The sequence below is a fragment of the Pelodiscus sinensis genome, chromosome 1, assembly GCF_052426305.1.
Source record: "Pelodiscus sinensis isolate ZL-2025 chromosome 1, ASM5242630v1, whole genome shotgun sequence".
In the NCBI taxonomy this organism is placed as follows: domain Eukaryota; kingdom Metazoa; phylum Chordata; order Testudines; family Trionychidae; genus Pelodiscus; species Pelodiscus sinensis.
In genome coordinates, this window is record NC_143052.1 from 73,861,224 (window position 1) to 73,885,954 (window position 24,731).

The 24,731-nt window shown below is 40.6% G+C and overlaps 1 protein-coding gene across 7 annotated transcripts in view; it reads right to left on the bottom strand.

The window, feature by feature from the left end:
- The window catches only part of PPFIA2 (PPFI scaffold protein A2), a 601,388-nt gene that overhangs the window by 92,107 nt on the left and 484,550 nt on the right, over window positions 1-24,731 (bottom strand). For all 7 annotated transcript variants that reach the window (XM_075932507.2, XM_089780129.1, XM_089780128.1 and 4 more), the window contains 6 exons: window positions 24,595-24,678; window positions 24,069-24,200; window positions 19,563-19,625; window positions 15,915-16,006; window positions 2,434-2,569; window positions 114-334 (listed from right to left, as the gene is read on the bottom strand). In XM_075932507.2, the coding sequence (XP_075788622.1) occupies window positions 114-334; window positions 2,434-2,569; window positions 15,915-16,006; window positions 19,563-19,625; window positions 24,069-24,200; window positions 24,595-24,678 (728 nt within the window). The remainder of the gene's footprint in view (window positions 1-113; window positions 335-2,433; window positions 2,570-15,914; window positions 16,007-19,562; window positions 19,626-24,068; window positions 24,201-24,594; window positions 24,679-24,731) is intronic.

Below are 24,731 nucleotides of genomic sequence, written 5' to 3' on the forward strand. Positions count from 1 at the left end.
CATTCCCCAATTACTGCCCTTGAATTAATGAACAGGACTTTCACAGTATCTATTCCTGAGCCCGAAGAGTAAGTTTATCTATGACCAGAAAGCACATCACTGATGGTTGGTACCTTATTTCTTTGTTGATTGCATCGAGTTGCTCCTGAAGCATCATGGCCAGAGTCTGGGCATCTGAATGCCCACCTGGTGACAGAAGGTCCATAGAGCTAAAAATAGTTTCTCGATCATCATCATCAATATCAGACATTTCAGTGTCACTTTCAAATGTGTGGCTGCTAAGGACTCCAATCTGCTGAGTTCTGTTCCACTCATGATCTCCAAGAGATTTCACCTAAGTAAGATTTTACAAAAATGTATATCACTTAGAATGAGAAACTAGCTCAAAATTAGCTTGCCTGAAAATAGAAAAGAAGCATTTAAAAATATGGAAGCATTTAAAAAAAAGTTTTAAAAACATTTAAAAATACTGATTCTGTGAAACCATTTCTTATTTGTAACAACATTAAGTCTGATAGATTTATTTAATATAAATACAGGTGCTGAAAACTCCTTTCATATTGTTTCTGCTGCAGCTCAGCATTAATTAAGAAAGAGATTTTCAAAAGTGTCTAGTTAGGCTCCGAATCCCCCCAGAATTTGCATGTCCCCTTCTGCATTATTATGTTGGCTGCGGTATATCAGTGGAGGTACTTGTAGATTTCAGAGAATCATAGACTCTTAGAACACTAGAACTGGAAGGGATTTTGAGAGGTCATCAAGTCCAGTCCCCTGCCCTCACCACAGGACCAAGTACCATCTAGATCATCCCTGATAGATGTCTATCCAACCTGCTCTGAAATATCTCCAGTGATGGAGATTCCACAACATCCCTAGGCAATTTATTCCAGAGTTTAATCACCCTGACAGTTAGGAAGTATTTCCTAATGTCCCAGCTAAACCTCTCTTGCTGTAATTTAAGTCCATTGCTTCTTGTCCTATCATCAGAGGCCAAGGAGAACAATTTTTTAGACACTTGAAAAATGCTAATACAGTAAACTTCCGATAATCCGGCACCTTTAGGACCCAGGGGGTGCCGGATTATCAGATTTTCCGGACTATCGCGGGGGGGGGGCTATGAGGGGTCTGGGGTGGGGTAGGGGAGATGCCATCCCAGCCCCTCATAGCCCCCCCTTCCGATAGTCCAGCTCTGCCCCAGGCGTCCCTGATTCAGTCGCTGCTGGTCAGTTTCAGCAGCGGCTGAATCGGGGACGCCTGCAGCAGAGCAGCTGGAGTGCTGCCGGGTTGGTCCGGTAGCACCGACCCTTGGTGCAGCGTGACCAACCTGGCAGCACCCCAGCTGTTCTTGGGGACGCCTGGGGCAGAGCAGCTGGGGTGCTGCCGGGTTGGTCCCACAGCGCCGCTCGTCTGCGCTACTGGACCAACCTGGCAGCACCCCAGCTGCTCTGCCCCAGGTGTCCCCAAGTCAGCCACTGCTGATACTGATCAGCAGCTGACTCCAGGAAACCCGAGGCAGAGCTGCTGTGCCCCGGGCTTCCTGGAGTCAGCCGCTGGTCAGTTTCAGCAGTGGCTGAATCCAGATGCCTGGGGCAGAGCAGCTGGGGCGCTGCCGGGTTGGTCTGGTAGCGCCAACCCTTGATGCTGCAAAACCAACCCGGCAGCGCCCCAGCTGCTCTGTCCCAGGTGTCCCCAAGTCAGTCACTGCTGAAACTGATCAAGGGCTGACTCAAGAAAGCCTGGGGCAGAGCAGCTTTGCCTCAGGCTTCCTGGAGTCAGCCGCTGGTCAGTTTCAGCAGCGGCTGAATGGGGGACAGCTGGGGTGCTGCCGGGTTGGGTTCTGCAGCCCCGAGGGGCAGCGCTATGGGACCAACCCGGCAGCACCCCAGCTGCTCTGCCCTAGATGTCCCCGATTCAGCAGCTGGTCAGTTTTAGCAGTGGCTGAATCGGGGAACCTGGGGGCAGAGCAGCTCCAATGGTCCGGCTGCCCGGAGCACTTCCGGGTTCTTGATGGTGCTGGACCATCAGGAGTACCGGACCATCGGAGTTTTACTGTATATCCCTGCTCAGTCTTCTCTTTTCTAAACTAAACAAGCCCAATTCTTTCAGTCTTCCCTCATAGGTATGGGGAAATCCTATTATTTGTACTCAAAACATTTGCTGAGAAAACTACACATTTTGTAAACCCTCTTGAGTATCTTTTACAAACACTGAGGTATAGTTGTATCCCATTGTGGGGATTTAATTGTTAATGTAAGATTTTAATACCACATGCAATGAAAAAGATACACCCCCTGTAAACTGTGTGCAAACTAGCTAGTTAAAGCATGTTTTTTGCTGTGTAATACATGTACAAGTGTATAATACTGTCACTGTTTAGGAATACATTGTAATACTGCATGTGTTTTCATGAGTGAAAATAATTAAATGGTTAACCTTTGGTTCATCTCTTCGCACCCCCATCCGACCCCTTCTTGGTCGCCTTATCACTTTAGTTGACCTGTAGTCGGACTGGCTATCCACCAAGGAACCCACAGAATATCTCAGCTCTGCTGATGTGTCAAGGTGAGGTCTGAAAAAGAAGATTAAGGCACAGACAATAGATAAATTCAAATAACATTAATGTTAATACAGTATCTTTCATTCCAGGATCTCAGAGCTTTACTGACATTAATTAATTAAGTCTTGCAAGAGAAACTACATTGGGGATACAATTTCCATGAACATTTTATAAACATATTATAAACATATTGTGTTTATAATAAACATATTGTGGAGTAATAAAAAACAAAAATTGTGACCCTTTATTATATTAAAGTATTAAATAGCAAACTACAACAGCTCAGATCCTCAGCTGGTGTGAATTGGTAGAGCTCCAGGGAAGTCAATCAGCAGAGTTGGGGGTTAACATTTTTTTCCTATATCCTGTCCTAAATACTCCTGTAGTATTACTTTTCTATGTAAGTAATTTTTGTCGTGAGACTGTTATGTGATTATGAATGAGAAAGAAGATGAATCAGTCTGCTTATCAAGACATGCTCGACATTATGATAATGTTAGTCAACTGCCCAATGATACAGAAGGGTTATGGTTATGACTGGAATGCTATATATCTGGTACTATGTTAATGGATTACAACTGATACAGTCTAAGAACCTTGGCTGCCACAAGTGCATTTGGGGCATGATTCTGGCTTTTAAACCCTTGGTAACACTGCAGAGCTGGGGATGAGGATGAGTTGAACTCCAAAGCAACAATGGAAGAATTGTGGCTACAGTCAGAATGTTCCTGGTTTTTCTGGAGGACTGTGTATGCTAGAGTGGGAACAATGCCATTCAATGCACATTCCCTTCCTGCTCTGTCAGTTTTGTTACTGGCGAATGAGTGAGGGGTGGGGTTTGTAGGGGGAGGACACAGACTATGTTCCCTTTCCTTGACTCTTTTCAGGAGGTTGTGCCAGTGGCAGAACTATCCTTAGACAGTGCTTATACTTCCCAGATTCATCATAGTTGATGCCCAGGCAGGGATATAAGGGATGTGTAGGCTCCATAAACCTTATGAGCATTCTTGAATAGTCATGAAGATTTGGTCACATTTTGGCCTCTGTTCATGGCCTTGGCATGGTAACATTAGAGAAATAAAATGTAATATTACAAATATTGTAGTGATGAAACTTTATCAGCTCCAAAGACCAGCACATTATCATTACTTATTTGTTTGTTTATGGTAGCTCCTAAGACATCCTCTCAGTCTTCTGGGCAGAGAAGAAGGAACAGGATGTGCTCTTTGAAACTGACAGTCTGAAGACTGACAGATAGAAAGTTGTGGAAAGGTACATGTTCTTTGTGTTTGTTTTAAAGTATTTGTTTTAAAGTGTGGCAAATATGCTATTGCATCTGCCATCTCTTACTTTACTAACTTGAATGAAGAAAGGAGAATAGTTATCAAAAATAAGATATTACCCCTAGAAGAAGGCTTTAAAAATATGTTATAAATAAGAATGAGAGGAGAATGTTGTTGGACTGCTCATGTTTCTGTAGTAGTCAAGAAGGTTATTCTCTATAAAATGCACATGAAAAATATGCCTCCATATCTAAACTTTAATTTCTTTCAAACCAGGGGGAGAGGAAGGAAGCTTACAATCAGCTTGTGGCCATCTTTCTTAAAAGGGTCACAGTAAGGTAATTGATCAGTTTTTCAAAAAAACAAACTACAATTTTTCTTTGGCTAATGGAAGAATATTGCACAAGAAAATAATCAATCTACTCTTTAAAGATGAAAGATAAGTAAAGGTATGAGTGATTTCCAAAATGAAGGCAATCACCCAGAAAATCACATTTATACTTGAATCTATAATACTATGAAGAAGAGTAATACTGCAATCCCCACTTCCACATCTCAGATATGTAGTCTATAAATAGATTTCAACAGATGTTCACTTTTACTATACAATCACTTATTTTGAACTAAAATAAACTGTTGCCTAGAAGAATGAGGCATTAACCTAAATTTTAGCAATTCCATAGTATTAAAAAAAGCGAGAGAGGCTGGTACTGTTAAAATGTAACCACTCAATGGCTGTCCAGTGACAGAGGATGATTAACTGCATCTCCAGTGTGCATGGAGTGCAGAATCAGAGTCAGGATGATCTCAGTTGGAACTTCTAATAGGTAGATGCCGTTACCACAAAAAGCACAACCATGCTTAACAGCAGTTTCTCCAGGGAGATGAGAAACAGGACTAACATGGAGACAGGGCTATCCTCTTGCATCTAGAGTTGGAAACTTCTCTAGAAGGAAGAGAGATCATTGGCTGCATTATGTGGGGAAGCTTGTTTGCTACAAAGCTTAGATTGCATGAGGTATCACTACTCCATTGGAAGGAAGAAACTGTTCCTTGAGATTTTAAGGATGTTTATTTCATCTAATTCTACAAAAAGAAAGGAGACATAAGTGACTGAAAAAAGCCAGAGACATGTCTCTTCTTAACATCATGAGAAAAAATCTTAAACTGTACTCTTGTACCTAGACTTCAAACTTTAGCTTGGAAAAACCTATCCTGAGAATGTGGCCTGTGCCCAGGAAGGTGCACTGTGGACATGGTGTTCTCTGTAAGACAACTGCAGAAGTGCATAGAAAAGTGTATTCCACTTTTTATGGTTTTTCTTGATTTAAAAAAAAGTCTTTGGCACAGTTAGTCTGAAGAAGCTTGGTTGTCCACCTGAACAGTTAAAACTTGTGAAGTCCTTACATGATTGCAACTGTAATGTGTGAAAACCAAGAGCCTGACTCATTTAATATCAACAATGGAGCAAAGCAGGGTTGTGTACTGGTTCCTACATTGTTTAATATTTCCTTCTCATGTCTGTTTCAACATGCATCTCACCATGTTCAAGAGGGTGTCTACCTTAGCAATAGACATGATGGAGGTTTGCATAATATTGCAAGGTTCAGAGCTAAGATGAAGGTAAACAAGATCATTACAAGGAACTTGCTGTTTGCAGATAATGCAGGTCTTGTGGCTCACAGTGTTGATGTCCTTCAATATCTTATTTCCAAGTTATCCAATTCATGCAAAATCTTAGGGCTAGCAATACACATGAAGAAGACTGCTATCACACATCAAGTCTCTTCAGAACCTGTTCCAGGTATCACCTTAGTTGGCACTCGATGGAATGTCATTGACCAATTTTGCTACCTTAGCTCTACAACCACTGTAGATTTTGAAGCTGAGCTCACTAGTTGAATTGGCAAAGCAGACAGGAACTTTGGTCTTTAGCAATCCAGACCCTCGAACAATAACAGATTGACAGCTGAAATGCAAATCCTGTTTTTATGGGAGATGCGTGTTAGCTACTCTTACACATGGCAAAGAAACGTGGGCAACTTATGCCAAACATACCAACAGATTAAACAGCTTTCCTATCAGATGCTTGTGTAAAATTCTTCAAATTGGATAGCAAGACAGGGTGACAAATATTGAAGTGTTAAGTCGTGTGGATGTGTCCTTCATGGGAACACTGATTAGTAAAAGAAAAGACTCAGGTGGCTTGAATATGTCAAATGAGTGCCAAATTATAGGATCCTGAAGTGTGTGTTGTACTCTGAAGCTCACAAAAGGTCTAGAAAGAGACAGACTGTTTCATAGATTTTGGCATGTGTGTAAAGATGACGAGTCCAATGCAAGGATTGGTTCTTGGATTAGTGTTTCTGTTGTGGGGTGTATTGTTGGTGGTAAGAATTTGTTTCAGATTGGGTGGCTGTCTGTAAGCGAGGACTGGCCTCCCTTCTCAGGTCTGTGAGAGCAAGAGATCATCATCTAGGATAGGTTGTAGATCCTTAATGATGTATTGCACAGGTTTTAGGAATTATATATCCGATGATGCCATGGCATCTACCGTCTTTTTCTTTCGCTTCATGCAGCTGATAAAGTGAGTTGCAACTCACGAAAACTTATGCCATAATAAAATTGGTAGTCATTAAAGTGTCAGCAGACACCTTGTTGTTTCTGCTGAAACAGACTAACTCAGCTACCCCTGGGAAACCTAGCAAAGATGAGTAAAGTATCCTTTGGCATCTCTGTCAATGATTGGGAAAGGAGTGTAGAATGCCTTTCTGGTTTGCAGAGAGAGCTTGTAGATGAAGTGAGGTGTTGTGAGGCAGACTGGATCAAGATTTGTGATGGCTCAGAGGAGGAAATAATCTGCTTCTTGGATTCAGTTCACTGCTAGTGTACCCTACCTGTGGGGAGAACTGTTATTCTACACTGAACTCAGCCTCCATCAAAGAGCTCATCGGCACATAAACTACACGCTGTAAAGAGCAGTAGTGTCACTGATTATATTCACTATGCCATTTCTGTGAACAAGAAATCAAGGAGTCAGTGTCCAAAGCTGTCAATATGGTACCTCTTACCAACAATAAATATTCTGCAGCAAAACAAAAAGGAAGACAGGTACCAGATACTCTCAAGTATGAGATCAGAGGCATAAACAATTTCAGTCACAGATACTGGAAAAATGGCTTATTGTGTAGTTCCTAAGGGCAGCATATGTCAGACCCCTGTAATCATAAATGTTGAGTCTCCTATTTTTTTCTTTATAAATCATAATGATGAAGGTTGGGCCAGTAGATTTTGAGCTTGGGCTGATACATGTTAATGACAACCTTGAAAAGCTATGTTATAACTTGTTTGAATGTTCTATAATACAGTATAAATCCCTGTTATTTAGGAGACTTCAAAATAGTTTGATTTTAGCTTTAAATGAACTAACTTCATAGCATATTTAGCCAGAAATGGTTATTCTAAACACAATGAATGGAAAATGAAAATTAAATCAACAGTGTACTTTGCATTCCTTTTTCTCAAGAATATTAATGCTTAAAATTAAATCCGAATTTTAAAATGAAAGTACTAATTACAAACTATGAGTGATTTATTAATTCTTCCAGATCACAAACTATAAATAGCAACTGTTTATTTCAAAAGCTTCATATTCCTAATGTAAATTGAAAAATTTGAGCTAGAACACAGGAAATATAATATGGGATGTTTTGCACACACCCATCAGGGTATTCAGTGTAAATTTCTATATAGTCTCTTTTCAGAGACTCTTGAGAATTCTTATGGTTCCAGGGGAAATTGAAGACATATGAACAATTAGGATCCTCTAAATTGTGCCTGAGTGCAAGACTTACAGTCAAGGCTGTCCTGAGGGGGGCCTTGGACAACCCTGCCCCCCAATTCCTAGATGCAGGGTCTGGGGGAACCCCACCCCACTGCAGGCCTTCCCTCTCACATTCTGAATTAGGCCTAAGAGTGCCACAGCTTTGCTGTGGAATAGCAGCTCAGGTTCTCTCCAGCCAGTAGACATTCATCTACTTCCAAGCCTCATAACACCATGCTCTATCCTCCTTGTTGAAAGACCAGTCTTTTATAATGGAGAGGTGGTTCTGGGATGAGTCCTCCTCCCTCCATTGTAGGATTTCAAGTAATTTCAGGAATTCAATGTATCATCACAGTCATGGAAGAGTTCCAGCAGCAGCAGAAGCTTTGTAAAGTGTGGGAATACTAATCTGGATGTAAACAATTTTAGAATGCATTGCTGAATTCCCAAGAAACAGCTCTAAGGCAGCTCACGAAGCTCAAACAGCATCCAGCTATAGGTTACAAGTATGTGTTCAAAGCAGTCAGCAAGGCAGTAAGTGACAAGAAAGGGAAGCTGCTGCTCCCCCATGATAATGAGAGGTCACAGGTAAGCAACTACACTTGGGGCAGTAACCATTGTGCCAGATGCAGAGATCTGTCCAGCAGTTCTCTCCATTGAAGCAGATAAGTGGTTTTCACTCTAGAAAAACCATCAATGTCACAAAATGCAGGGCTTCATGCAGCTTGACACAGAGCATATGTTGTAATTAAACAAAGAACACTCTTTGTTGTACATTGCTAATATAGCAATTTCCCTATCTTTGAAATGAGAGTTATACTTACCTGTTTCACAGTGGTGTTATTAGGCTGAATTATGGTTTAATGCCTATAATGCACTCTCAGATCCTTATGAGAAAGGCACTTATTAAAATAATGTGTATGCGACCATATGACTCAAGTTTCAAAAGATCAAAGAGAGAAACCATTGTAACATTTAACAAGCTTGAGACTGTCCGTTATATAAGGAGACACATAAATTAATGTATTAGATAAACACAACATGAATAAAATAAAAGGTATAAGTAAGAAATTTAAAAACAAACAACTCTCAGAAACATGAGGGAGCATAGGAAAATATTTAGGCAAATATAACAGCGTTCAAGGAAAAATAACTTGCTTCAGATTACAATTTTCTCAATTTAGTTTTGTAGCACATGGTTTGGCTAACAAACCCTAAACTTTAGAATAATAGAATCATACACCTGGAAGGGACCTTAGGAGGTTATTGAGTCCAGTTCCCTGCTCTCATGGTAGTACCAGACACTGTCTAGATCATCCCTGATAGATGTCTGTCTAACTTGCTCTTAAATATCTCCAGTGATGGAGATTCCACAACCTTCCTAAGTAATTTATTCTAGCATTTAACCACCCTGACAGTTAGGATTTTTTTCCTCATGTCCAACCTAAACCTCCCTTCCAGCAATTTAAGCCCATTGCTTCTTGACCTATCCTCAGAGGCCAAGGAGAACATTTTTTTTCTCCTTCCTCCTTGTAACACCCTTTTATAAGCTCATAGCTCATGTTTTCTAGATCTTTAATAATTTTTGTTGCTCTTCCCTGGACCTTCTCCATTTTCTCCACATTGTTCCTGAAATGTAGTTCCCAGAACTGGACACAATACTCCATAATCAGTACAAAGCAGAGCAGAAGAATGACTTCTCGTGTCTGGCTCGCAACACTCCTGTATATGCATCCTAGAATCATGTTTGCTTCTTTTGCAACAGTGTTACACTGTTGACTCATGTTTAACTTGTGGTCCACTATGACCCCTTCATCCCTTTCAGCAGTACTGGTCCCTAAACAATCACTTCCCATTTTGTTTGTGTGAAACTGATTGTTCCTTCCTAAGTGGAACGAGAAGTCCTGTGGCACCTTATAGATGAACGGCTATATTGGAGCATAAGCTTTCATGGGCAAAGACCCATTTCATCATATGCATGTCCAGACTCAGATTTAGACTACCATGGCTACCCCCGATACTTGATTCCTAAATGAAGTATTTTGCATGTGTCTTTATTAAACTTCAACCTGTTTACCTCAGACTATTTCTCTAGTTTATCCAGTTCATTTTGAATTTTGACCCTATCCTCCAAAGCACTTGCAACTCCCTCCACCCCCCACCCCCAGTTGGTATCATCTGCAAACTAAATAATTGTACTCTATATGGCCTCATCTGAATAGTTGATTAAGATATTGAATAGAACCGATCCCAAAACAGAACCCCACTTGTTATACCCTTCCAGCATGATTGTGAACTGTTAATAATTACTCTTGGAGGGTATGTCTACACTACAGCGCTAGTTCGAACTAACTTAGTTCGAATTAGTTAATTCGAACTAAGCTAATTCGAACTAACGTGTCTAAAACTAAAAACTAGTTCGAATTAGCATTTTGCTAATTCGAACTAGCAAGTCCACATTGAGTGGACTCTGAACAGGGCTTAAGGATGGCCAGAAGCAGTGCCGGCAGGGCATAAGAGGAGGACTTAGAGCATGGAGATGCTGTCTCAGGCTAGCCGAGGGCTGCGCTTAAAGGGTCCCGACCCCCACCCCGGACACACAGTTCTAAGGGGTGCCCCGCTTGCAAAGAAGTTCTGGCTTGGAGTGCCCGGAGTACCCACACTGGGCACATCACACCACTCGGCCATCAGCCCGGCTGCACTTGCCGCAGGCTGCCATCTGGGGAGAGGGGGCAATCGGGGGGCTGCAGGAGAGCTTCCACCCCCAGAAGCCCGCAGAGCCAACCCAGTCCTCCCCATCGGGGGCTCGTACCCCATTCCTCCCTCACCTCCTTCCACTTACCCTTCCCTAGCCCCCCTTCTTATTGATGTACAAAATAAAGATAACGTTTCTTCCAACAATGACTCTGCCTTTATTGTACAAAACTGGGGGAGACTGGGAAAAGGAGGTGGGAGAGGGGAAGAGAAAGGCTGGGAGAGGGGAGGGCAACTAACATGATCAGGGGTTGGGAACAGGTCCCAGATGAAGAGAGGCTACAGAGTCTGGGACTGTTCAGCTTAGAAAAGAGGAGATGGAGCGGGGACAGAATAGAGGTCTCTAAAAGCAGGGGTTGGGTGGAGAGGGTGCATTCAGAAAAGTTCTTCATGAGTTCCCATAAAGAAGGACTAGAGGACACCAAAGGAAAGGAATGGGTAGCAGGCTTGAAACTAGTAAGAGAAAGTTGTTCTTGACAAAGCAAAGAGTTAACCTGTGGAACTCCTTACTGCAGGAGGCTGTGAAGGCTACAACTAGAACAGAGTTTAAAGGGAAGTGAGATCAAGTCATGGAGGTTGGGTCCATGGAGTAGTCTTAGCCAGGGGGTAGGAGTGGTGTCCCTGCCCAAAGTTTGTGGAAGGCTAGAGAGGGATGGCATGAGACAAATGGCTTGGTCACTGTCTTCGGTCCATCCCCTCCAGGGTCCCTAGGGTTGGCCGCTATCGGCAGACAGGCTACTGGGCTAGATGGACCTTTGGTCTGACCCAGGACGGCCATTGTAAGCTCAGGACTCAGGGTCGGGGGTCTCAGTGGACCCCCTTGATTTTCATGCACACCTGCCCTAGACGGCCACTTTCCTGTGCCTAGTGCGGAGATCGTGGACAAGGTCCACGGTGTCCGCACTAGCCCAGGAAGGTGCCCGCCTCTTGCAGTCCAGGGCAAGCTCCCGGGAGCCGCCAGCCTGGTCCCGGGAAGAGGGGGTGGGCTGGGGGACATCGGGTGGGTGGCTTGAGCCGTGCCAGGTGCAGGGTCTGCTGGCTGGGTGCTGGCAGGCTTGCACCTGGCACGGGCACCGTAGCCAGCCCGTGCCCCTTTAAGGGGTCCGGCGCCGGGAAGGAGGCATAGAGTTTCCCTGGTGTTGGCCAGAGTGGCCACCAGGGAAACCTGGGGAGGGCTAGCCTCCCACTAGTTCGAATTAAGGGTCTACACAGCCCTTAATTCGAACTAGCTAGTTCGAACTAGGCTTAATCCTCGTAAAATGAGGTTTACCTAGTTCGAACTAAGCACTCCGCTAGCTCGATTCAAATTCGAACTAACGGAGCGCTAGTGTAGCGCCTATTAAAGTTAGTTCGAACTAACGTCCGTTAGTTCGAACTAACTTTGTAGTGTAGACATACCCTGAGAATGATTATCCAGCCAGTTATGCACCCACCTTATAGTAGCCCCATCTAGGTTGTATTTCCCTAGTTTATTGATAAGAAGGTCATACAAGACTGTCAAATGCTTACTAAAGTCTAGATATACCATATCCACAGCTTCTCCCTTATCCACAAGGCTTGAAATCCTATCAAAGAAAGCTATCAGATTGGTTTGACATGATTTGTTCTTTACAAATTCATGCTGGTTGTTCTCTATCATCTTGCCACCTTCCAAGTGTTTACAGATGATTTCCTTAATTACTTGCTCCATTATCTTCCCTGGCACAGAACTTAAACTGACTGGTCTGTAGTTGCCTGGGTTGTTCTTACTACCCTTTTTATCGATGGGCACTGCATTTGCTCTGTTTGGGTATGTCTACACTACCCCGCTAGTTCGAACTAGCGGGGTAATGTAGGCATACTGCACTTGCAAATGAAGCCTGGGATTTGAATTTCCCGGGCTTCATTTGCATAAGTGGGGAGCCGCCATTTTTAAAACCCCGCTGGTTCGAACTAGGCTTCCTAGTTCGAACTACCGTTACTCCTCATTTCACGAGGAGTAACAGTAGTTCGAACTAGGAAGCCTAGTTCGAACTATCTAGTTCGTGCCCCGTGTAGCCGCGCTGCACGGGGTTCGAACCAGCGGGGTTTTAAAAATGGCGGCTCCCCGCTTATGCAAATGAAGCCCGGGAAATTCAAATCCCGGGCTTCATTTGCAAGTGCGGTATGCCTACATTACCCTCCTAGTTCGAACTAGGAGGGTAGTGTAGACATACCCTTTCAGTCTTCTGGAATTTCTCCCATGGTTGTTCAAAGATGATAGCTACAGGTTCAGATAGCTCCTCTTTCAGCTCCTTGAGTATTCTAGGATGCATTTCATCAAGCCCTGGTGACTTGCAGGCATCTAACTTTTATAAGTAAACCTACCCCAATTCCACTAGCATTGACTATGCTAGTCATTCCATCACCATCAATCTTCTTGACAAAAACCGAAACAAATCAGTAAGCACCTCTGCCATTTCCAAGTTTCCTGTTATTGTGTCTCCCTCTTTACTGAGCATTGGCATACCTGTTCTTGGTCTTCCTCTTGCTTCTAATATATTTGTACAATGTCTTCTTGTTAACCTTTATGTCTCTAACTACATTTAGTTTATTTTGTGCCTTTGCCTTTCTAATCTTGTCCCTGTATACCTGTGTTGTTTGCTTTTAGTCATCCTTTGTAATTCAACCTAATTTCCACTTTTTATATGACTCCTTTTTGGTTGTGACTCCTTAGATCATATAAGATTTCCTGATTGATCCAAGGTGTCTCCTGCCAGGCTTTCTCTCTCTCCTTTGCAGTCAAATAGTTTGCTTTTGGGCCCATAATAATGCCCTTTTAAAAACAGCCAACTCTCTTCAATTGTTTTTCCTCTTAATCTTGCTTCCCATGGGACCTTACCTAGCAGCTCTGTGAGTTTACTAAAATCTGCCTTACAGAAATCCATTGTCTCTATATTTCTGTTCTCCCTTCTACCATTCCTTAGAATCATGAACTCTATGATTTCATGATCATTTTCACTCAAGCTACTTTCCTATTTCAAATTTTAAACCCTAAATTTAAAACCTTAATTTCCTCCCTATTTGTTAAAATCAAATCTAGAACAGCTCCCCCCGCTCCCAGTAGCTTTCCCAGCCTTCTGAAATAAAAAAATTGTCTCCAATGCAGTCCAAGAACCTACTGGATAATTTGTGCCTTGCTGTGTTAGTTTCCCAACATGGCTATGTCTAGACTGCAAGCCTCTTTCGAAAGAGGCTCTTTCGAAAGAGAGCGTCTAGACTACATGTTGAACTTTCGAAAAAGCGGCTTGCTTTTTCGAAAGAAAGCATCCAGTGAGTCTGGATGCTGTCTTTCGAAGAAGCCCTATTTACATTGAAGAACGCCTTCTTTCGAAAGAGGAACTTTCGAAAGAAGGCGTTCTTCCTCGTGAAATGAGGTTTACCGCCATCGAAAGAAAAGCTGCGTTCTTTCGATTTAATTTCGAAAGAACGCGGCTGCAGTCTAGACGCAGGTGAGGTTTTTTCGAAAAAAGGCTACTTTTTTCGAAAAAACCCCTGAGTCTGGACACAGCCCATATGTCTGGATAGTTGAAATCCTCCATCACTGCCAAATCGTGTACTTTGGATAATTTTATTAGTTATTTTAAAAAGTATCATCCACATCTTCTGCCTGGGTAGGTGGTCTGTAGTAGACCCTAGCATGACATCACCCTTGTTTTTTTATCCCTTTTAACTTAACTCAGAGACTCTCAACAAGTCTGTCTCCTATGTCCATCTCCACCTCAGTCCAAGTGTGTTCTTTTTTAATATACCAGGCAACCGTCTCTCTTTTTTCCCTGTCTATCCTTCCTGAGCAAGCTGTACCCCTCTATACCAATATTCCAAACATGTGTATTATCCCTCCAAGTCTTTATGATGCCAACTATGTCATACTTGTACTTATTTATCAGCACTTCAAGTTCTTCCTGCTTATTACCCATACTTCTTGCATTTGTACATAGGCATCTAAGATACTATTTTGATTTTGCTCCCCAGTTCTGCCTTGTCCCTCCTTTATCTCTGCTATTATAACCCTTGCTTCTTCCCATTTCTGTCCCATCTCCCAGGTCTCCATGTTTTTCATGTATTTAGCTTGCTAGTCTTTAATGTATTAAGATTGCTAGTTATGAAATGAAGGTAGGAGAAAGAGGGGTACGAATTTTATTTAAAAGGATTTTATTGGCTAGAGGGGAAAATTATTCCATGTTTCTATAACAATAGCAAGAGCTTTCCAAATGCGAAATTATCTTCAACAATCAGTAGCAGACATGATTTCTATTGAAAAAAACTCATGTCTCATAATTATTTATCTCTTGATTCTTTTACAAACTTGGTGGACAGGTCATTGTGCCAGTGAAGAACCTTGATGAACTTTGCCTGGACATTAAACTGAACGACTGGTGCCTTACTTTTTTTGTTAACTCTCACTTAAGATAACATTAAGAATGTAAGAACATCCATATTGAGTCAGACCAAAGGTCTGTCTAGCCCAGTATCCTATCTTCTGACAGTGACCAATGCCAGATGCCCCAGAGGAAATAAACAGAAGAGGGAACAGTGATCCCTCTCCCACCATCTATTTCCAGCCTCTGACAAACAGAGGCTAGAGACACCATTCCTACTCATTCTGGCTAACAAGTACTGATGGACCTAACTTCCATGAATATATCTAGTTCCTTTTGAACCCTGTTAAAGTCTTGGTCTTCACAACCTCCTCTGGCAAGGAGTTCTATAGGTTCATTGTGCACTCTATGAAGAAAACCTTCCTTTTGTTTGTCTTAAACCTGCTACATATTAATTTTAGTTCTTATGTTATGGGAACAAGTAAATAACTTTTTCTTTTTCACTTTCTCCATACCTGTCATGATTTTATGGACTTCTATCATACACCCCCCTTAGTGTCCTCTTTTCTAAGCTGAAAAATCCAAATCTTTTCCAGTTCTCTTCATAGGGCAACCATTCTAAACCCCTAATAATTTTTGTTGCCCTTTTCTGAACCTTTTCCAATGCCAACATATCTTTTTTGAGATGAGGTGACCACATCTGTATGCAGTATTCAAGATGTGGGCGTACGATGGTTTTATACAGAGGCAATAAGATATTCTCTGTCTTATTCGCTGTCCCTTTTTTAATGATTCTTAAATTGTTGGAGTAGGATCTAACTGCATTAAGTCTAGTGTTGAACTTAATTTCTATGTTTGGATTTCTATTTTTAGGCTTTTTCAGAAACTATTCAAGTGTTTAAGTATAATTTTAGAATTATAACAGTGTAAAACAGAAGATTTGATCCTGATCTTAGAAATATGGTAATATATTCTCATTTATATAAGCCTCCAGCTATGCAATAAGAAACTATCAGAAGGACAACAGTAACCATTGAACAGCTAACTTTTAAAAAAATGTTTTTACTGTCTGTTGAAAACACATCCTTGTTATAAAGTGTTGACAAATCTCTATGTGTTGTTTTGATATCAACTACTTTATGATTTTTTAAAGTTACCTTGACAATGTAGGTTCAATTAAAGAGCCAGCTCTTATTTTCAACTGGTCAAGTTCAGATCTCAGTTTGTCAATTTCATCTGACAATCTTTCCTGAAAAGAGAAATATTTTTAAAACGGGATGCACTCCATGCAAAACTGTACTCCTGGCTATTTTCTCCAATCTGTAAGGCACTTTGTGAAGGACTCATGCCTGAAAATTACATTTTTTTCATGCAACTTACGTTAGAAAAGAAGAAACTATTAAAACCAACCAACCAACCAACCAACCAACCAACCAACCAACCAACCAACCAGTAGTTTAGGGTTGGAAATGCCATGTCAATACCATTTACTGTGATGAAATGAAAGAAGCAGTAAAAGCAAAATCAGTCTGATAAGAAAAAACAGAGAAGCAATGCACTTCCCCAAAATATATGGAATGGTGGCAGATGCTGCTGACATTGCTAGAAATTACTATTACCAACCAACTGCCAAGCAAGTTATGAGTAATTGCAGCCCAGGTAAGACACCGATTCAGCTTAAGTCCATCTCCCTTCAGCCCTGAAGTATTTAAGTTTAAGCAGGTAGTCAAACTCACCAATTTATGGCTCCAGTTCAGCAAGGTAAGTAGGTGCCCATCTTTACACTTCTGAGTTATCCCCTTCTTTAAAAGATAGGCAGATGTTTAAGTGCCTTGCTGAAATGGAGCTTTAAGTTTGAATCTTGAGTTGATGAGACTTCCTATGAGGTGCTCAGCAACCTATATTTCCAGGAAAGCCAGGAAACAGACTGCATGCTAATCGCCACTTTGTATGTCTCAAAATTGGGAAAAATTAAGGGACTAATTTTGACCACGTTACTATAATTTGTAGCTAAAAGAGGGTGGGTTTCTATAGTTTTGGAGATTTTCATTAAAAAAAACAGCTGTCTTTTGTCATAATAATGAATTTCTAAAAACAAAACACAGCAAAGAACTGAAAACAGGGCTGTCAAGTAATACAATTTTTTAATCGTGATTAACCGCGCAAATAAAAAATGTAATTGCACGATTAATCGTGTGCAACTCCCCTTTGAAATGCGGTGGAGGAATTTCCAAGGGGTAGCACAAGACAGAGCCCGGGGACAACTGGAGTTCCCAGCTGACCCTGGGCTCCATGCAGCACTGCCCCTTTAAGGTGCCATTTTGGGCTTTGCAATGCAGAGTCAGGGATCAACTGGGCACTCCAGCTGATCCCTGGCTCTTGTTCTGCCCCTATGAAGTGCTGGAGAGGCACTTCAAAGAGGCACCGCAGCATTAATACCTGCGATTAACATGTTAATTTTTTTAACGCATTAATCCTGTCCTGTGTTTATTGCAGGTGTTAACGCAGGTCAATTGACAGCCCTTATTGAAAAGTGTTAAGCTCCTAGAAGGAGAAGGAAAGGGACTTTTGCAAAGAGACATCCAATAATTCTTTTTTATAGTAGTTTTTAAAATTTGAAGAGAAATACAGAAGTGGTTTGATATAGATCTTGCTGATTAATTCTTAATAACTGCTCTTAATGCCATCTCTATTAGACTAAATTTTCTTGACTAGTATAAATGTATTAACAATTCTTTTGACAAAATTAAATGACTAAATCATTCAAGGAATTATATTTTTTTACTTTAAGAAGTAAGACATAAAAATGTGAGTGCTTGTGAAGGGAACACTTCTATGGTAACTGTACTGAGCTCTAGATGTGGGCTTTATCCACTAAACTAAGAATCTCTCATTTTTTTCCCCTCCTATTTTTCCTACTCCTCCGACATCTCTCAAAATACATATATAAATAAATATATAATTTTTTTAACTTCAAGCAGATTTTTTAAAAGTTAGTTTCAGAATATATAACTAATTGTTCATATATATATATATATATATATAAAATATGAATATTCAGGCCAAAATCCAAACTGAAAAATAATTAGCCATGTTCACTTCTAACATGACTTTATTAAGCCAATGAAGTAAAACTTAGGAGAACACTGATCTAATACCTTGGCTATACCAGTAAAAAATTCACCATCAGTTCAGCACCACCAATAGTAGCAACACTAAGAAATGTTGTGCACCACTGAAAGGTTCTTTAACATGTTTATTAAATGTCACTTAACCCAGACTAAATTATAGTTCCAATTTCACCAAAATAGGTGCAGCCTACATTTGGGAAAATGGGAAAGAGTTGTGTGATGCATTTGGAAATCCAAATAGTGATTCCTACACAACTTCCACATCCCTAGCCCAAAATTAAGTGACAACACACACTTTAAATATTTTTGTGATGGTATATTACACCTAAATTTAATATAATACTATTTGCATTATGGTAGTACCTAGTGGTCCCACTTTGCAAGGAGCTGTATATGTATATATAGAGAGATGATTCTTGCTTCAAAGAGCTCACAGTCTGAACAGCAGGTCTGCTGATAGGGAGAGAGGGAAGACAAAGGGGCCAACTGTCCTGGGACCTAGTGATTCAAAAGGGCAATTTAAACCACTTTTAAATTGTGACCAGAGCTCTATGCGACGTGGTACAGGAGGCACTGAGAGTTGTCTGGGGGAACATGGCATGGCACTCGGGCTGACTGCTCCCCTACTCCCACCCTTTCCAGCCCCTCCCAACCTTGCAAGTCTGTCATCCCTCTCTGCTGAACAGACAAGAGAAATACTAGATGAAAGGAAGGTTTATTATCTCATTTTACACATTGAGAACTGAGGCACAGAAAGATTAAGTACTTGCCCAAGGTCACACAGCAAATTTGTAGCACTCATGAATTGAATCACAATCTCTTGAGGTCTAATTCAGTGTCTTAACCACAACATCTCTCTTCCTCTTTACAAAATTACTTTATGGAGGAGTAAAATAACAATAGATTTAAACAGATATATAATTCTCTTCCTATTTTCCTCACTTCGTATTTGTTTTGGGTGTCATGGTAATAGTTACTTTCCCCTTAGGAGCAAGTGTAGCAATATTTTTCCATTCCACCCTATATATTTTAATTTAATTGGACACACTGAAAAAATGCTTCATGTATAAACCTAAAGGTGGATATAATTTTGTGTTTTACTGCCTTTAAGGCAAATATATCTTTAAAATGAAACAAAAAATCTGTGTTTTGAATAAACATTTATAATTAATTTGACTGATTCACTAAACCAGTGTTTTCTGGTTAAATTGTCCTGAACTCAAAAAGGCAAGTTTCAGTTATGGTTAGTATAATTTCACTGCACCTGTTAGGGTATATGTATCAAATCAAACAATTATATTCTTAACTAAATAAGATTTACGTGAAAATTTCTGCTAAACCAGTCTTTTTAAGAACTACAATTTGTACAGTGAAATGCTGGCCTCCCCAAAGTCAATTCACTTAATTAGGACTAGGATCTCAATCAGAAACTGTACTGTAAGGAACATGTTTACATAGCATCAATACCTGGCTAAAGCAAATGACAGTATACAACCATGTATTCCAGGATCCTCAAGAGTATTTTACTGCTGTTTGCTCCATTTCTAGGTGCCAGTTTGAAAAATTAAGTACACCACAAACATTTTCTCATATTCAAATATTATCAAATAGTTTTTCTAAAAAAAAAAAAAACACCAAGGAAATTACAGATAAAATAGGAGAGTTATATAGTACCTTATCATGTAAAGATTCTTCCAGGTTCTTCCTGAAACTTTCAGATTCCTGAATTAAAACATTCTAGGGGAGAAGAATATATTTGAAATGTAAATAAAACAGGACGAAACATCCAGTACCAGAAAGTGCTATTTGATTAATTTAACTAAATTAAGTGAACTGATCCATCTTATTCGCCAGGGAATTTTCAATATGAATCTGCTACAGGTGAGATCTAGAACTCTAGAGACAATCCAAATATTTTCTTCACAAGGTTAATCTGAGTTTTCACATGTTCTTTTCCCCACATGATCTTCTGGTTACAGGAATGTTCTCAGCTTTGTACAATATTCTGCCTCCGGAACACAAAAATATGCAGCTATACATATAGGTATATTTGGAGAAGTTTGGTTGGAGGTGTATTTGAATGAGAATTTCAGCAGAGTAGACAGTTTTCTTTGACTGTATGAAGAGACTGGTGAGTTTTCCACCTCTCTAAGAAATCTGGGTATATCTACACTACCCTCCTAGTTCGAACTAGGAGGGTAATGTAGGCATACCGCACTTGCAAATGAAGCCTGGGATTTGAATTTCCCGGACTTCAATTGCATAAGCGGGGAGCCGCCATTTTTAAAACTCTGCTGGTTCGAACCCTGTGCAGCGTGGCTACACGAGGCTCGAACTAGGTTGTTCGAACTAGATTTCCTATTCCACGAGGTGTACCGGTAGATGGAAATGATCAGTAGATGGAAATGATCGAGACCTGCATTTTTTTCTGATGGCTGGTTGGCGTGCTTTATGATGTGACATGGTATCAGAAGACTTAATAACTCTGGAGGAAACAGACATGAGGGCACAGAGAACTATTTTGTGTTTTTTAAGAACCTGATTCTGAAGTAACCTCAGAGAACCTTTACAATGCTGATGAAATGGGACTTTTGGCATTGCCTGCCACCTTCAACCCTTGCTGGTGCAGGTGAGGTTGGTGCACCGGGATTCAAGAGGAACAAGGATTGTATCACTCTGCTTACATGTACAAATGGTGCTGGCACACCCAAAATCAAGCTGCTAGTGGTTTCAAAATTCAAGTGGCCAAGAGCATTGAAGGGTATTGCTCATCTGCCAGTGAAGTACAAGGCACAGCCTAATACATGGATGGACAATGACATATTTTTGTATTGGCTCCAATACATCTTTGTTCCTGCTGTGAAAGACCACCTGAAAAAACTTACTCTACTTACGCTACATGGATGACATCTTCATCATATGGACCCACAGGAAAGAGACCCTTGATGAATTTCACAGGGATTTCAACAACTTCCACCCCACCTTCAACCTCAGCCTGGATCAGTCCACATGAGAGATCCACTTCCTTGACACTACAGTACAATTACGTGATGAACACATTTCCACCACCTTATATCAGAAACCTATTGACTGCTGCACTTACCTTCATGCCTCTAGCTTTCATTCAAGACACATTTCTCAATCTATTGTTTATAGCCAAGCCCTAAAATAAAACTGGATTTGCTCCAATCCCACAGAACTATAAATAGCATTCTTAAAACTGAAATACCCTCCTGGGGAAGTGAACTATATCAAGACAGGCCACAAAGAGAAAACAACAGTATTCCACTTGTCATCACCTATTGCCCACAATTTAAACTCATTCAATGAATTATCAACAATCTACAACCTATCCTTGAAAATGACTCTTCACTCTCACAGGCCTTGGGGGAAAAGACAATCCTCCCCTCAGACAACCCCCTAATCTCAAAAAAAATATTTCCAGTAACCATGCAGCACAGCTCCATCAAAATCATCCAGGAACCCACCCCTGCAATCAGCCCCAGTTCCAACTCTGTCCACACATCTATACAAGTGATTTCATCACTGGACCCAACCAAATCAGCCACTATATCAGGGGCTCATTTAATTGCACATCCACTAATGTGATCTATGCCATCAAATTCCAGAAATGCTCCCCTGCCATGTATATTGGCCGAACTGGACAGTCTCCATGGGAAAGAATGAATGGACACAAATCAGATATCCAAAACTGCAATACACAAAAACCTGTTGGAGAACACTTTAATCTGCCTGGGCACTCATTAATGGATCTCAAAGTCACTGTGTTGTTTCAGGCCAATTCCACAAGTCAAACACACAGGGAAGCATTGGAACTTAACTTCATTTACAAGTTGATTCCTATCAGAGAGAGAAATAAAGACATTGGCTGGCTAGCACATTATCTTCCACACCCTAATGACTTAACCAACTAAGCAATGAGTACTTAGAAAAGGTGCAAATTGTTTTTATGAGCTTCTTGTAACTTGAACACTCTAATTCACTATTTTCTCTCCTTCCTTCCTCCCCTTCCCATATTTATTCTTGGATCTAAAGAAGTGGGTTGTGCCCATGAAAGCTCATGATACCATCTATATGTTTAGTTTAGAAAAGAAAAGATTGATGGGGGACATTATAGAAGTTTTCAGATATCTAAAAGGGTGTCATCAGGAGGAGGGAGAAAACTTGTTCATCTTGGCCACTGGGGATAGAACAAGAATCAATGGGCTTAAACTGCAGCAAGGGAGGTTTAGGTTGGACATTAGAAAAAAGTTCCTAACTGTCAGACTAGTCAAACACTGGAATAAATTGCCCAGGGAGGTTGTGGAATCTCCATCTTCGGAGATATTTAAGAGTAGGTTAGATAAATGTCTATCGGGGATGGTCTAGACAGTATTTGGTCCTGCCATGAAGGCAGGGGACGAGACTCGATGATCTCTCGAGGTCCCTTCCAGTCCTAGTATTCTATAACTCTATGATTCTATGTTTTGTAAGGTGCTGCTAGACTATTCATTGGGTTTTTTTCTTTGTTTGTTTGTTTTTCTAGTTACTCACTAACTTGGTTATCCATCTGAAGCTTTTGAAAGAACTTAAAGTGCCAGAAGTCATGAAGGTTATTCTGGTTTTAGATAACCCTCAAGATCACCCATCTGAAGCAGAGCTTGTGTCTGGCAATATTTTCACGGTCTTCCTGCCTGCAAATGTTACAGTACAGCATCAAGAATATTCAATGTTTCATGTGCCTGATCTGTTGTCAAGCCTACAACTTTAAAGAAAACATGGAAAAAATTGTGGGTAGAAGTAGTATTTGTGGAAAGATCCCTGGATGAAGAAGAAAAATTTCAAGGTTTCAACATAAGACCAAAAAGGAAAGGGCTACAGGAGATACTTGCTGTCCTTCAAAATGGTGACCCCACAAACCCAATCACTAAACTGAAGGATAATGAAGTTGAATGGTGGTAAATGCTGATCGAGACCTAGATGTTACAAAAATCCTGTTAGATTCTCAAATTATAGAAATGGTTGTCTATCTGGAGAGAAGTTCCTGAACTGCAGATGGCAAAGATTCAGAGGAAGAAGACCATACTGAAGAAACCAAAGTCTCTTGTATCAGAGGGGTAGCCATGTTAGTCTGAATCTGCAAAAGCGAGGAGGAGTCCTGTGGCACCTAGTTACTGGATTAAACAAAGACTGGATTAAACAAAGACTGTGAATGGCTTGCTAACTACAAAAGCAGCTTCTGCTCTCTTGGAATTCACACCTCCAGATCAGCTGCTAGAAGTGGGCCTCATCCTCCTTGATTGGATCCACCTCGTCATCTCCAGCCTGATCCTGGCCTGCATATTTATTCCTGCCTCTGGAAATTTCCACTACATGCATCTGACGAAGTGGGTCTTTGCCCACGAAAGCTTAAGCTCCTACACTTCAGTTAGTCTATAAGGTGCCACAGGACTCCTCGTCGCTTTTGCAAAGTCTCTTGGACTCCTGTTGCACAGTGTTTGGAGACTTTGGTGAAGTTCGCTGAGCAGCAGTTTTCTTATTCTGCTCAGGAAGCCATGTATCTGTACATTATCCAGAACAATTTCCTGAAGAAAAGGCAACTGACTTGCAGGCAGGCAGATATCGCAAGATGCTACAAAAAACTTCTGCAGCTTGTGCCACTGATCCAGCACCATCAACATCAACAGCAGAAATTGTTGATATTGATGACCCTGAGGCAGTAAAGCAGCAGTAAATTACAGGTCTTGGATATAGTAATACAGTAGGGTTAAAAGTTGTAGTGTATATACTGTAGTAATAGAGTTAAAAATTGAACTGTATAGTTAGTTCATTTCATTCATTTTTGCATTCCGTTAAAAAATGTCAGTATTGTTCAGTATGCAATAAGAGTGTTACAAATTGTAGTGTATACAGTAATACACTCGTGTTAAAAGTTGTAGTGTTAAATACGGGTATTTTATTTCTTAAACATTTTGTGTTTAAAAAAAAATTCAATTAACCAGCATATTTTCTTAACTGGCAACATCCTTTCCCTAAGCGTGCTGAATAACAAGGCTTGTATTGTATTAGGTTCACATTTGTCTGTGCCTTATAGAATCAACATAACATTTATAACCAAATAAAAGGTAGTAAGGTTACTACTGTATATATTTTAAGTTTATATTGTCGTTAGAACTTTACCTTTTCCTCAAGTGCTGCCATTCTCTCTTTTAAATGTAGCTGCAAGCGCTCATTAGATTCTGTCAAAAGTCTGTCTACAGTGTCTGATAATCTTTTGTTGTGCTCCTCATTCATTTTTTCTCTTTGTCTTGCCTTCAGTACAGAACAAAGGAAACACAATGATAAGTTTCCAAATTAATTAATGCCTATTCAAATGTGTAGATCTTATGGAGATTGAACACATTTTCATTAAAATATCCAGCAGCAGAAGAAATTATACTTTAAGTTCACCTAGTGATCAGTGCACATTAACTACCAATCAAGGTATAATAGAAACTTCTATATCAGTAGACTGTTTATAACCAACAAAAACTAAATTTAAACCGGCTGAATAAGTTGCTGAAAAAATACAGCATAGAATCTGCTCTGAGACTCGCGAAAGTATTATTCTGCAAGTAATGTGTCGTAGGCATGCAACTGAGGACAGAATTTGTCCCTATATTGCCAAGTATATGCACAGAAAATAAATTGTCTGCAGTATACATACTCTTTGAAGTTCCTGATTCTTTTCTTCAAGTTGAGTTTCCAAATGTCTCATACGTTCTTCAATGTTACCATGTCTTTCTTCTGCCTGTAAAAAAATAATAATAGGAAGACGGTCTGAAATTTAAATCGCTTTGCAAG